General features: G+C 47.6%; 1 protein-coding gene across 1 annotated transcript in view; it reads left to right on the top strand.

Annotated features, from left to right (window-relative positions):
* The window catches only part of LOC132387759 (NACHT, LRR and PYD domains-containing protein 3-like), a 62,257-nt gene extending 48,372 nt beyond the window's left edge, over positions 1–13,885 (top strand). Inside the window, exons 7-10 of the mRNA XM_059960120.1 lie at positions 8,188–8,274; positions 12,511–12,681; positions 12,837–13,004; positions 13,169–13,885. Coding sequence (XP_059816103.1) covers positions 8,188–8,274; positions 12,511–12,681; positions 12,837–13,004; positions 13,169–13,256 — 514 coding nt within the window. The 3' untranslated portion in view covers positions 13,257–13,885. The remainder of the gene's footprint in view (positions 1–8,187; positions 8,275–12,510; positions 12,682–12,836; positions 13,005–13,168) is intronic.
* Positions 13,886–15,541: the final 1,656 nt, after the last annotated feature.

Genomic DNA, 15,541 nt, shown 5'->3' with positions numbered 1-15,541 from the left:
CTTCGCACTCCTCAGTGCCCTAAAATTTACTGAGTATATCCTACCTTGATTTGTCCTTCCTAAATGCAACACCTCCCACCTGTCTGCATTAAAGTGGTGACAAGTGGTGAGCCTCTGATAATAATCTGGATGATGGAATGGTAAATTGGATTAGTAAGTATGTAAATGATACTAAGATAGGTGGCATTGTGGACAACAAAAGTTTTCAAAGCTTGTTGTTCAAAGATTTAGGCCAGTTAGAAGAGTGGGTTGAAAGATAGCAGATGGAGTTTAATGCTGATAAGTGTGAGGTACTACATTTTAGTAGGAATTATCCAAATAGGACATACATGGTAAATTGTAGGGCATTGAAGAATGCAGTAGAACAGAGTGATCCAGGAATAATGGTGCATAGTTCCCTGGAGGTGCAATCTCATGTGGATAGTGTGGTGAAGAAAGCTTTTGGTATGTTGGCCTTTATAAATCAGAACATTGAGAATAGGAGATGGGATGTAACGTTAAAATTGTATAAGGCATCGTTGAGGCCAAATTTGGAGTATTGTATACAGTTCTGGTCACCAAATTATAGGAAAGATGTCAACAAAATAGAGAGAGTACAGAGGAGATTTACTGGAATGTTACCTGCGTTTCAGCACCGACGTTACAGAGAAAGATTGAAAAAGTTAGGTCTTTATTCTTTGGAGCATAGAAGGTTGAGGGGGGACGATAGTGGTATTTAAGCTTATGAGGGGAATAAAAAGAGTTGATGTGGATCAGCTTTTTCCATTGAGAATAGGGGAGATTCAAACAAGAGGACATGATTTGAGAGTTAGGGGGCAAACGTTTAAGGGTAATATGAGGGGTCATTTCTTTACAGATAGTGGTAGCTGTGTGGAATGAGCTTCCAGTAGAAGTGGTAAAGGCAGGTTCGGTACTGTCATTTAAAGTAAAATTGGATAGGTATATGGACAGGAAAGGAATGGAGGGTTATTAACTGAGTACTGGTCAGTAGGACTAGGTGAGTGTAAGCGTTCAGCACGGACTAGAAGGGCCAAATGGCCTGTTTCCGTGCTGCAACTGTTATATAGTTATTAGTCCTGTCCCTCCTGCAACCGTCTTACCAATAACAATAACGTCGATATCATGTGCCAATCCACGATCTAAATTCATCTGCCTTACCTACAATACTCCTTGCATTGAAATAGATACACCTGAGAACATTCCTTTCACGTATAATCCATTGATATCTGTGCATAACAGCAGGCCACGCATGACCGCTATCCTCCTCCACTTCACTATCTGCTCTAACACTCTGCCCCCTCCGCCTACAATCTAGTTTAAAACCCCCAGAGCAGAACTTGCTAAGCTACCGGCAAGGATATTAGTCCCCTCCAGTTCAGGTGCAAACTGTCCAATTCGAACTGGTCCCACCTCCCCTGGAAGAAAGCCCAATTGTCCAGAGACATGAACCCCTCCCCCATGCACCATCCCCTCAGCCACGTATTTAGCTGCATTATCTTCCTGTTTCTAGCCTCACTAGCACGTGGCATGGGTAGCAATCCACCTGTGAGATCTCTCTTCCCGATCCCCTTTCCTCCTGTGGAATCTCTCTTCCCCATCCCCCTTCCTCCTGTGCGATCTCTCTTCCCCATCTCCTTTCTATGAGATTGCTCTTCCCTATCCAATTCCTCATGTGGTATTTATCTTCAACACCCCCTTTCTTCCTGTGGGATGTCTCTTCCCCATCCCCCTTCCTCCTCTGGGATCTCTCTTCCCCATCCCCCATCCTCTTGTGGGATCTCTCTTCCCCATCCCCCATCCTCCAGTGGGATCTCTCTTCCCCATCTCCCTTCCTCCTGTGGGAGCTGTCTTCCCATTCGACCTTCTGCCAGAGTGCACTCTCCTCCCCACACTCTTTCAGAGAATCATAAAATCATAAAACACCTGCGCACAGAAAACAAGCCATTCAGCCCTTCTGCTCTGCCGAAACTTTATTCTGCTTGTCCAATCGACGTGTACCCAGTCCATAACCCTCCAGACTGCTCCCATCCATGCCCCTATCCAATTTATTCTTCAATCTTGAGTGAGTCCGCATTTTCGACATCAAATGACAGCTCGTTCCACACTCTCACCACCCTCTGAGTGAAGAATTTCCCCCTAAACCATTCCCCGTTCACCCTGAAGCCAAGTCCTCTTGTAATTTATCTCCTCTAATCTGTGTGGAAAGAGATTCGCATTTACCCTGACTATACCCCTCACAGTTTTGAAAACCTCTTTGAAATCTCCCCCCCCCCCCCATTCTTCTGCACTCCAAGCAATAAAGCCCTAACATGTTCAAACTTGCCTTGCAACTCAACTCCTGAAGACCAGGCAACATCCTAGTAAATCTTCTCTGCACTCTATCAATCTTACTGATATCCTTCCTATAGTTATGTGAACAGAACTTCACACAATATTCAAAACTTTACCTCACCAATGTCTTATACAACCTCACCATAATATTCCAACTCCTATACTCAATACTTTGACTTATGAATGCCAGGATGCCAACAGCCTTCTTTACAACCCTGTCCACCTGTGACGCCACTTTCAGGGAATTATGTATCTGAATTCCCAGATCCCTTTGATCCTTCGCACTCCTCAGTGCCCTAATATTTACTGAGTATATCCTACCTTGATTTGTCCATCCAAAATGCAACACCTCACACTTGTCTGCATTAAAGTGGTGACTCGTGGTGAGCCTCTAATAATAATCTGGATGATGGAATGGTAAATTGGATTTGTAAGTGTGTAGATGATACTGAGATAGGTGGCATTGTGGATAATGAAAGTTTTCAAAGCTTGTTGTTCAAAGATTTAGGCCAGTTAGAAGAGTGGGTTGAAAGATAGCAGATGGAGTTTAATGCTGATAAGTGTGAGGTGCTACATTTTGGTAGGATAATCCAAATAAGACAAACATGGTAAATTGTAGGGAATTGAAGAATGCAGAAGAACAGAGTGATCTAGGAGTAACGGTGCATAGTTCCCTGGATGTGGAATCTCATGTGGATAGTGTGGTGAAGGAAGCTTTTGGTATGTTGGCCTTTATAAATCAGAGCATTGAGAAGAGGAGATGGGATGTAACGTTAAATTTGTACAAGGCATCGTTGAGGCCAAATTTGGAGTATTGTGTACAGTTCTGGTCACCAAATTATAGGAAAGATGTCAACAAAATAGAGAGAGTACAGAGGAGATTTACTGGAATGTTACCTGGGTTTCAGCACCGAAGTTACAGAGAAAGATTGAACAAGTTAGGGCTTTATTCTTTGGAGCGTAGAAGGTTGAAGGGGGATGATAGTGGTATTTAAGCTTATGAGGGGAATAAAAAGAGTTGATGTGGATCAGCTTTTTCCATTGAGAATAGGGGAGATTCAAACAAGGGGACATGATTGGAGAGTTAGGGGGCAAACGTTTAAGGGTAATATGAGGTGTAATTTCTTTACAGATAGTGGTAGCTGTGTGGAATGAGCTTCCAGTAGAAGTGGAAGAGGCAAGTTCGGTACTGTCATTTAAAGTAACATTGGATAGGTATATGGACAGGAAAGGAATGGAGGGTTATTAACTGAGTACAGGTCAGTGGGTCTAGGTGAGTGTAAGCGTTCAGCACGGAATAGAAGGGCCAAAATGGCCTGTTTCCGTGCTGTAACTGTTATATACTTATATAGTTATTAGTCCCGCCCCTCCCGCAACCGTCTTACCAATAGCAGTAATGTCGATATCATCATGTGCCAATCCATGATCTAAAGTGGAAGGGAGATCCAACAGCAGAAAAGATGGGAAGAGAGATCACACAGGAGGAAGGGGGATGGGGAAGAGAGATCCCGGAGGAGGAAGGGACATGAGAAAGACAGATGCCACAGGAAGAGGGGAAAAGGAACAGAGGCCCAACAGCAGGAAGGGGTACGGTGAAGAGAGAGCCCAGAGGAGGAGCTCAGATGGAGGAGTGATCTAAAACCAGGAAGGGGAATGTGAAAGGGAGATCCCATAAGAAGAGTGCGATTCCCTATCTCCCTTTCTCTTGTGTGGCCTCCGTTCCCATCCCCACACTTCCAGTGGGATCACTCTTCCCAATCCCCCTTCCTCCTGTGGGATTGCTCTTCCCAATCACCCTTCCTCCTTCGGGATCTCTCTTCCCCATCCACCATCCTCCTGTGGTATCTCTCTTCCCCATCTACCATCCTCATATGGAATCTCTCTTCCCAATCACCCTTCCTCCTTCGGGATCTCTCTTCCCCATTCACCATCCTCCTGTGGCATCTCTCTTCCCCATATCCCTTCCTCATGTGGAATCTCTCTTCCACATCCCCCTTCCTCCTCTGGTATCTATCTTCCCCATCCCGCTTCCTCCTGCGGTATCTCTCTTCCCCATCTCCTTTCCGCCTGTGGGATCTCCCTTTCCCAACCCCCTTCCTCCTGTGGGATCGCTCCTCCCCACCCCCATTCCTCCTGTGGGTCTTCTGTTTTCATGCCCCCTCAACCTATGGGATATCTTTCCCAAATCCATTCCTCCTGAGGTATCAGTCTTCCCTATCCCCCTTCCTCCTGTGGGATCTCTCTTCACCGTCCTTCCTCTTCCTGTGGGATCTCTCTTCCCCATCCCCCCTTCCTCCTGTATAATCTCTCTTCACTGTCCCTCCCCTTCCTGTCAGATCCCTCTTCCCCATCTTACTCCTGTAGGGCCTCTGTTCGAATACCCACCAGTTCCTCTCGATTACACCTACATCCTGTGGGGTCTCTCTTCAGAAGGAATGGGGAAGTGGAAGGGAGATCCAACAGCAGAAAAGATGGGAAGAGAGATCACACAGGAGGAAGGGGGATGGGGAAAAGAGATCCCAGAGGAGGAAGGGACATGAGAAAGACAGATGCCACAGGAAGAGGGGAAAAGGAACAGAGGCCCAACAGCAGGAAGGGGTACGGTGAAGAGAGAGCCCAGAGGAGGAGCTCAGATGGAGGAGTGATCTAAAACCAGTAAGTGGAATGTGAAAGGGAGATCCCATAAGAAGAGTGCGATTCCCTATCTCCCTTTCTCTTGTGTGGCCTCCGTTCCCATCCCCACACTTCCAGTGGGATCACTCTTCCCAATCCCCCTTCCTCCTGTGGGATTGCTCTTCCCAATCACCCTTCCTCCTTCGGGATCTCTCTTCCCCATCCACCATCCTCCTGTGGTATCTCTCTTCCCCATCTACCATCCTCATATGGAATCTCTCTTCCCAATCACCCTTCCTCCTTCGGGATCTCTCTTCCCCATTCACCATGCTCCTGTGGCATCTCTCTTCCCCATATCCCTTCCTCATGTGGAATCTCTCTTCCACATCCCCCTTCCTCCTCTGGTATCTATCTTCCCCATCCCGCTTCCTCCTGCGGTATCTCTCTTCCCCATCTCTTTTCTGCCTTTGGGATCTCCCTTTCCCAACCCCCTTCCTCCTGTGGGATCGCTCCTCCCCACCCCCTTTCCTCCTGTGGGTCTTCTGTTTTCATGCCCCCTCAACCTATGGGATCTCTTTCCCAAATCCATTCCTCCTGAGGTATCAGTCTTCCCTATCCCCCTTCCTCCTGTGGGATCTCTCTTCACAGTCCTTCCTCTTCCTGTGGGATCTCTCTTCCCCATCCCCCTTCATCCTCTATGATCTCTATTCACCATCCCCCTTCCTCCTGTGGGATCTGTCTTCCCCATCCCCCTTCCTCCTCTGGGTTCTCCCTTCCCCATCCCCCTTCTTCTGGTGGGATCTCTCTTCCCCATCCCCCTTCCTCCTGTAGGACCTATCCTTCCGCATCCCCCTTCCTCCTGTGGTATCTCTCTTCCACATCCCCCTTCCTCCTGTGGGATCTCTCTTCCCCATGCCCCTTCCTCCGGTGGGACATCTCTTCCACATCCCCCTTCCTCCTGTGGGATCTCTCTTCACCACCCCCCTTCCTTTTGTGGGAACTCTCTTCCACATCCCCATTCCTCCTGTGGGAACTCTCTTCCCCATGCCCCTTTTTCCTGTGGGGTCTCTCCTCCCCATCCCCCCTCCTACTGTGGGATCGCTCTTCCCTATCCCCCTTCCTCCTGTGGGTCCTGTGTTCTCATGCCCCCTCAACCTGTGGGATCTCTCTTTCACAAATCCATTCCTCCTGAGGTATCTCTCTTCCCCATCGCCCTTCCTCCTGTGGCATCTCTCTTCCCTATCACCCTTCCTCCTGTGGTATCTCTCTTCCCCATCCCCCTTCCTCCTGTGGGATCTCTCTTCCACATCCCCCTTCCTCCTGTTGGATCTCTCTTCCCCATCCACCTTCGGCCTGTGGGGTCTCTGTTCCTATCCCCCCACTTCCTTTGGGATCCTTCCCCATCCCTCTTCCTGCTTTTAGATCGCTCGTCCACCCTACCTCCTCCTCTGATCTCTCTTCACAAACCCTCTTCTTGCTGTTGGGCCTCGGTTCCCACTCCCCTCTTCCTGTGGCATCAATCTCATCTTACTTCCTCCAGTGGGATCTTTCTTCCCCATTCCTCTTCCTCCTTTGTGAACACTCGACCATCTGAAGTTCTCCTGTGGGATCTCTATTCACCATCTCCCTTTCTCGTGTGGGGCCTCTGTTCCCATCCCCCACTCTTTTTTTTTAATCTCTCCTGCACATCTTTGTTCATATTGAGGGATCTATCTGTTCCACATCCCCCTTCATCCGATGGGATTTATCTTCCCAACCACCTTTCTTCTGTGTGATCTGTCTTCCCCAACCCTGCTGTTGTATCTCCCTTCCCCTTCCCCCTTCATGCTGTGGGCTCTCTCTTTCCCAACCCCCTTCCTCCTGGGGGATCACTGTTCCCTATCCCTCTTCCTCCTGTGCGTTCTCTCTTCCCCATCCCCCTTCCTCCTGTCAGATCTCACTTCCCCATCGCTTTTCCTCCTGTGGGATCTCTTACACATCCCCCTTCCTCTGGTGGGATATCTCATCCCCATCCTCTTTCCTCCTATGGGATCTCTCTTCCCCATACCCTTTCCTCCTGTGGGATCTCTCTTTCCCATACCCCTTCCTCCTGTAGGATCTCTTCCCTATCCCCCTTTCTCCTGTGGGATCTATTCCCCATCCCCCTTCCTCCTGTGGGATCTCTTACCCATCCCCCTTCCTCTGGTTTATCTTTTCCCCATCCCTCCTTTGGGATCGCACGTCCATCCGACATCCTTCTTTGGGATCTCTCATCCCCATCATCCTTCCTCAGATGGGATTTATCTTCCCCATCCCCTTTCTTCCTATGGGATCTCTCTTCCCAAACCCTGCTGTTGGATCTCACTTCCCCTTCCTCCTTCATGCTGTGAGCTCTCTCTTCCCCACCCCCTTTCTTCCTGTGGGATCTCTCTTACCCATCCCACATACTCCTGTGGGATCTCTGTTCCCCATCCTCCAATCATCGTGGGATCTCCATTCCACATCTTCCTTCCTCTTCAGGGATCTATCTCTTCCCCATCTCCCTTCCAACTGTGGGATCTCTCTTCACCATCCCCCTTCCTGTTGTTGGGCCTCTGTTCCCTTTCCCCTCTTCCTGTGGCATCTGTCTTTCTCATCTCCCTTCCTCCAGTGGGATCTCTCTTCCCCATCTCCCTTCCTCCTGCGGGATCTCTCTTCCCCATCCCCATTTCTCCTGTGGGATCTCTCTTACCCATCCCCATTTCTCCTGTGGGATCTCTCTTCCCCATCCCTATTTCTCCTGTGGGATCTCTCTTCCCCATCCCCATTTCTCCTGTGGGATCTCTCTTCCCCATTCCACTGTCTCCTGTGAGATCTCTCTTCCCCATCCCCCTTCCTCCTGTGGGATCTCTATTCACTATCACCCTTTCTCGTATGGGGCCTCTGTTCCCACCCCCCACTCTTCTGGTGGGATCTCTTTCCCCCATCCCTTTAGCTCGGGTGGGTCTATTTCAAAATGTCCCATTGACATTTCTGCATTTCGTTCAGGAACACTTTTCTCTCTATCGGGGTATCGGATTGAATATGTGGAATTTACAGGGTCAGACCGACAGTATAAATTACTGACATACGGTGAATACCCTGGAGGGACATTGACAGTGATGTGAATTCCGATCAGTGATTTACTGAAGGGTTTAATGTTTCCTGAAATATCCGAGTGAGAGAAATTCCCCCAGACCCATGGTTTGAATCAATTTGTTCATCAATCTGTCTGTTTGTGTTTAGACTTGGGGAGAACCAACTGGGAGATTCAGGAGTGAAACTGGTGTCTGCGGCTCTGAGGAATCCGGCGTGTAAAATACAGAAACTGTGGTAAGTACCAGACTGTGGGAGATTGTGCTTACAGTCACTGGGTGTCTGACAATGAACATTAATGTGATCAGTAGAAACAAAGAAACATAGAAAACATACAGGACAATACAGGCCCTTCGGCCCACATAAGCTGTGCTGAACATGTTTCTACCTTAGAATTACCTCGGTTTTACCCATAGCCCTCCATATTTCTAAGCTCACTGTAGCCATCCTGGAGTTTTAAGATCTGATCTTTTCCGCCTCCACCACCGCCGGCAGCAGCCCATTCCACACACTCACCACTCTCTGTGTAAAAAAACTTACCCCAGACATATCCTCTGTACCTACTTCCAAGCACCTTAAAACTATGCCCTCTCTTGCTCGCCATTTCAGCCCTGGGGTAAAGCCTCTGTCTATCTACATTATCAATGCCTCTGAATATCTTGTACACCTCTATCAAATCACCTCTCATCCTCCGTCACTCCAAGAGAAAAGGCCGAGTTCACTCAACCTATTTTCATAAGACATGCTCCCCAGTCCAGGCAACATCCTTGTAAATCTCCTCTGCACCCGTTCTATGGTTTCCATGTCCTTCCTAGAGTGAGACGACCAGAACTGAGCACAGTACTCCAAGCGGGGTCTGGTTAGGGTCCTATATAGCTGCAACATATAACCATGTAACCATAACAGCACGGAAACAGGCCATCTTGGCCCTTCTAGTCTGTGCCTTAACACTTACTCTCACCTCGTCCCACCGACCTGCACTCAGCCCATAACCCCCCATTCCTTTCCTGTCCATATCCCTATGCAATTTTACTTTAAATGACAATACCGAACCTGCCTCTACCACTTCTACTGGAAGCTCATTCCACACAGCCACCACTCTCTGAGTAAAGAAATTCCCCTCGTGTTACCCTTAAACTTTTGCCCCTTAACTCTCAAATCATGTCCTCTTGTTAGAATCTCCCCTACTCTCAATGGAAAAAGCCTATCCACGTCACCTCGATCTACCCCCCTCATAACCTGTCAACTCTTAAACATTACCTCTCGACACTTAATCCCATGACTGATGAAGGCCAACACACCGTACGCCTTTTTAATTGCAGAGTCAACCTGCATAGCAGCTTTGAGTGTCCTATGTACTCGGACCCCATGATCCCTCTGATCCTCCACACTGTCAAGACTCTTACCATTAACACTATATTCTACCAGCATATTTGACCTACCAAAATGAACCACTTCACACTTATCTGGGTTGAACTCCATTTGCAACTTCACAGCCCAGTTTTGCATCCTTTCAGTGTCCCGCTGTGACCTCAGACAGCCCTCCACACTATCCACAACACCCCCAACCTTTGTGTCATCAGCAAACTTACTAACACTACCCTCCACTTCCTCATCCAGGTCATTTATAAAAATCACGAAGACTTGGGGTCCCAGAACAGATCCCTGAGGCACTCCACTGGTCACCGGCCTCCATGCAGAATATGACCCAACTACAACCACTCTTTGTCTTCTGTGGGCAAGCCAGTTCTGGATCCACAAAGCAATGTCCCCTTGGATCCCATGCCTCCTTACTTTCTCAGTAAGCCTTGCTTGGGGTACCTTATCAAATGCCTTGCTGAAATCCATATACACTACATCAACTGCTCTACCTTCCGGTCCCGGTGACTTATCCAACTTGATGCTTTCCAAAAGCTCCAGCAGATACTCTTTCTTAATTTCTACATTCTCAAGCTTTTCAGTCCACTGCAGGTCATCCCTACAATTGCCAAGTTCCTTTTCCGTTATGAATACTGAAGCAAATGGATTATTAAATACCTCCGCTATTTCCTCCGGTACCATACACAATTTTCCATTGTCACACCAGTTTGATCCTATTCTCTCACATCGTATCCTTTGTTCTTCACATACTTGCAGAATACTTTGGGGTTTTCCTTAATCCTGTCCGCCAAGGCCTGCTCATGGCCCTTTCTAGCTCTCCTGATTTCATTCTTCAGGTCCTTCCTGCTGTCCTTAAAATCTTCCAGATTCATATTATTAACTCGTTTTTCGAAACTTTCATAAATTTTTCTTTTCTTCTTGACTAGATTTACAACAGCCTTTGTGCACCACAGATCTTGTCCCCTATCGTCCTTTCCATGTCTCACTGGAACGTACCGACTCAGAACCCCACAAAAATATCCCCTGAACATCAGTTTCCAATTTATGCTTACAAGTTCCAGCCTGATAGCCTCATAGTTCCCCTTACTCTAATTAAAAGTTTCCCTAGCTTGCCTGTTCCTATCCCTCTGTAATGCTATGGTAAAAGAGATAGAATTGTGATCACTATCTCCAAAATGCTCTCCCACTGAGAGACCTGACACCAGGCCAGGTTCATTTCTCAATAGCAGATCAAGTACAGCCTCTCCTCTTGTAGGCTTATCTACATATTGCGTCAAGAAACCTTCCTGAAAACACCTAACAAATTCCACCCCATCTAAACCCCTCACTCTAGACAGCTGTCAATCAATGTTTGGGAAGTTAGAATCTCACACCTCAACAACCCTGTTATTATTATTCCTTTCCAGAATCTGTCTCCCTTTCTGCTCCTCGATGTCCCTGTTGCTGCTGAGTGGTCTATACAAATCACCCAGTCGAGTTATTGACCCCTTCCTGTTCCTAACTTCCACCCACAGAGACGACTTAGACAACCCCTCCATGACGTCCTCCTTTTCTGCAGCCGTGAGACTATCTCTGATCAACAGTGCCAGGTCCCCACCTCTTTTGCCTCCCTCACTGTCCTTTCTGAAACAATTAAAGCCTGGCATCTGAAGTAGCCGTTCCTGCCCCTGAGCCATCCAAGTCTCTCTAATGGCCACCACATCTTGGCTCCAAGAGCTGATCCACGCTCTAAGCTCATCCGTTTTATTCATCATACTCCTTACATTAAAATAGACACATTTCAAACCATCGGACTGAGTGCCTCCCTTCTCTATCACCTGCGTATCCTCCCTTTCACACTGCCTCCAAATTCTCCCTATTTGTGAGCCAACCTTCCTCTCCTCCATCACATCAATTTGGTTCCCTCTCCCCAGTAATTCTAGTTTAAACTCTCCCCAGTAGCCTTAGCAAACCTTGCTGCCAGGATATTGTTCCCCCTGGGATTCAAGTGCAACCCGTCATTTTTGTACAGGTCACAGCTGCTCCAAAAGAGGTCCCAATGATCCAGAAATCTGAATCCCTGCCTCCTGCTCCAATCCCTCGGCCACGCGTTTATCCTCCACCTCATCCTAATCTTATTCTCACTGTCACGTGGGACAGACAGTAATTCCGAGATCACTACCTTTGAGGTCCTGCTTCTCAAATTACTTCCGAACACCCTGTAGTCTGTTTTCAGGACCTCTTCCCTTTTCCTACCTATGTTATTGGTACCAATACGTACCACGACCTCTGGCTGTTCTCACTCCCACTGCAGGCTATCTTGGACGTGATCAGAAACATCCTGGCCCTGGAACCTGGGAGGCAAACTACCATCATTCATGTGTTTCATTCCTCAGACAGAATCGTCTGTCTGACCCCCCTAACTATAGACCTCTCTCTACTGCCATCCTCTTCCTTTCCCCACCCTTCTGAGCCACAAGGCCAGACTCTGTGCCAGAGGTGTAGCTGTTCTCTCTCCAGCAGTACTTATTGTCAAGGGGTAGAGCCACAGTGGTATTCTCTAGTACCTGCTCCTTGCCCTTCCCTCTCCTCACTGTGACCCACTTCTTCAGTCTCCCGTGGCCCCGGTGTGATCACCTGCCTGTAACTCCTCTCTATCACCTCCTCGCTCTCCCTGACCAGACGAAGGTCATCGAGCTGCATCTCCAGTTCCCTAACTCGGTCCCTAAGGAGCTGCAGCTCGACACTCCGGGTGCAGATGTTGCCTTCCGGGAGGCTGGGAGTCTCCAGGATCTCCCACATCTGACACCGAGCACAGAAACCCAGCCTCACACACATCCTCTCTGTCTGTATTGTAAACAGATAACCTACCTCGCCTCGACCCTTTATCACCGAAGCCCCGTTGAGCCAAAGCCTTCCTACTCTGTCTCCCGCTCCTCTGACGCTCGGTCTGTAAATCTGTCTTCCTTTTAAACTCTTCTCGCTGTTCTCACTGGCCGACCTGCCCAGTCGTGCTGAAGAAAATATCAGTAATTGTGTTACTGATAAACACTGGGGATTTGTACCGTCTCCTGTCTGTCTGTGTCCTTCACCCTCACTCTCTCTCATCTCCAGGATGAGAGGTGTCGGTCTCACAGATTCTGGTGCCGAGGATCTTGTCTCCGCTCTCAGCACAAACCCATCACTGACGGGTCTGAACCTGAGTGATAATAAACTGGGAGATTCAGGAGTGAAACTTGTGTCTGAGGCTCTGAGGAACCCGGAGTGTAAAATACAGAAACTGGGGTAAGTACCAGACTGTGGGAGATTGTGTTTACAGTCACTGGGTGTCTGACACTGAACATTAATGTGATCAGTAATTGTGTTACTGATAAACACTGGGGATTTGTACCGTCTCCTGTCTCTCTGTGTCCTTCACCGTCACTCTCTTTCATCTCCAGGCTGGAGGATGTCGGTCTCACAGATTCTGGTGCCGAGGATCTCGTCTCCGGTCTCAGTACAAACCCATCACTGACGGAGCTGGACCTGGGATTAAACTCTCTGACAAACCGATCTGTCCCCGTTCTCCGCCTCCTCATACAGACCCTCCCGAGTCTGGAGTGGATCGAGTGAGTGTTTGTGTTAATGTTCAATGTGATAAAATATCAGCGGATCCGCGGGTTTTCTGCTGATATTTGTCTGTGAGTGTTGTTGAAACATTAACCCCGGTCCCCTGTTACTGACACTGTTGTGTAATCTGTTTATTTCATTTTTATTCTCCCATCTGTTTCAGGCTGGTGGGGAATCGGTTCAGTGAGACCGGGAGGAAGGAACTGAGATCTCTGCGGGGAGTCACACCCGGACTGACAGTGAGAGTGTGAACATGTGTGAATGTGTGAACATCCCCGCCCGCGGGATGGGGACATTTGGCCGACTCCCCGCCCTCCCCTTTAACTTCCGTCCTTACCATTAATGGCCGCGCGTCGGGGCTGATTACCAACGGTTTTAACGGAACCTGCTCGGGTCTCGCTCTGTGCGTCGCTCGGAGTGGTGCCGCAGTGATGTATTTCCGCCTGTTGTCCGGCGGGGCAGCTTCCACCGGATGTGCGTGTTCGAGACTCCTACGTGACACCCCGGGGAATTACCCAGACAGGAAGAGCCCAGGGTCTGGGGCTCAGTCTGGGACACCGGTGTCCCGGGTTGGGGGGAGGGGGGATGATCGCGGGAGAGAATCCTTTTGCTCCCTTTGCTGAGGACGGTGCATTCGGCAGCCTGGCCGATATAATGATGTTAAATGGACAAATCCCTCGGCAGTGACCCTGGATCTGCAGCGATCCCGGACACGGCCCTGAAGTGTGATTTTATAATCATCGGTTCCCCGATGCAGAGTGACGGTGAGAAACGGGACTGATTATTCAACCGGTCACTCGTTGTCGCCGGTCAGTTAATTGTGTGTGACTGTGAGTGAGTAGATTTACATTTGTCATGATGAAATCAATAAACCGCTGCAACTTCCTGTCTTGGTGTCGGACATGAGTCTCATTCGAGGAGAAACAGTGACCTGGGGTTACTGTTGCCCCCAGCACCCGATGAACTGAAATAATACATGGTAAATGGTAGCGCATTGGGGAATGCAGTAGAACAGAGTGATCTAGGAATAATGGTGCATAGTTCCCTGAAGGTGGAATCTCATGTGGATCGGGTGGTGAAGAAAGCTTTTGGTATGCTGGCCTTTATAAATCAGAGCACTGAGTAGAGGAGTTGGGATGTAATGTTACAATTGTACAAGGCATTGGTCAGGCCAAATTTGCAGCAGTGTGTACAATTCTGGTCACCGAATTATAGGAAACATGTCACGAAAATAGAGAGAGTACACAGAAGGTTTACTAGAATGTTACCTGGGTTTCAGCACCTAAGTTACAGGGAAAGATTGAACAAGTTAGGTCTTTATTCTTTGGAGCGTAGAAGGTTGAGGGGTGACTTAATAGAGGTGTTTAAAATTATGAGGGGGACAGATAGAGACGTAGATGGGCTTTTTCCATTGAAAGTAGGGGAGATTCAAACAAGAGAACATGAGTTGAGAGTTAGGGGGCAAAGGGTTAGTGGTAACACGATGGAGAACAACTTAGAGAGTGGTAGCTGTGTGGAACGAGCTTCCAGTAGAAGTGACAGAGTCAGGTTTGATTTTGTCATTTAAAAACAAATTGGAGAGGTATATGGACAGGAGAGGAATGGATGGTTAAGGGGTGAGTGCAGGTCAATGAGACATGGTAGAGAGACAGCGTTTAACACGGACGAGAAGGGCCAAGATGGCCTGTCCCATCAGACACTCATGGGGTCACACACAGACTAAACGACCCTCCACAGCGTCCCATTGCACACTCCCGGTATGTGACACAGAATGTATCTCCCTCTGCACTGTACCATCACACACACCTGGTGTCGGACTCAGAGCGAAGCTCCCTCAAAACCATCCCATCACAAACTCCCAGGGTCAGACACAGTGAATCTCCCTCTGCATTGTACTAGCACATACTTTTTATACAATATTTTTATTCAGAAGAAGAAAAAAAACAAGATTTACAGAGTACAAGACATCTCAACATAAAGTGTGTACACTCATATATTGTAATAAAATTGATCAAAATGTTACAGCACATCACATAAAGGTATACCACTCTGTAATCAAAAATTTAAAGATAGGTCATACAGCATAAAAGAAATTTTTTATATAAAAAAGTCAACCTCCTACCAACTACCAAAGAAAAAAGCTGATGGATGATAATGGATAAATTAGAAAAGAAAACATAATCGCTTAAGAAGAGAAGATAAAAATATACATAAAAGTCTGTGCACTGTTAAACTTTATAAATTGGAAAAGTAATTTAGGGAAGTTCCCCAAATACCATAAAGGATTGTTTCAAATTTAAGACTGAGCAGCGGATCTTTTCTAAATTTAAATAAGACATAATATCACGTAGTAATCGAAGATGTGTAGGGGGGTAGACCCCTTCCATTTAAACAAGATTGCTCTTCTTGCTAAAATAGAGGGAAAAACTAAAACCTGTAGGTTAGAAATATTTAAAGTTATAACTTCATCTTCAATAATATCAAGCAAGGCATTAAGGGGATTTGGGTCAAATTGGACCCTAAAAAGTTGTGAGAA

This window comes from Hypanus sabinus, unplaced genomic scaffold (genome assembly GCF_030144855.1).
Source record: "Hypanus sabinus isolate sHypSab1 unplaced genomic scaffold, sHypSab1.hap1 scaffold_219, whole genome shotgun sequence".
Taxonomy (NCBI): domain Eukaryota; kingdom Metazoa; phylum Chordata; class Chondrichthyes; order Myliobatiformes; family Dasyatidae; genus Hypanus; species Hypanus sabinus.
This window is presented reverse-complemented; position numbering and strand designations above follow the sequence as displayed.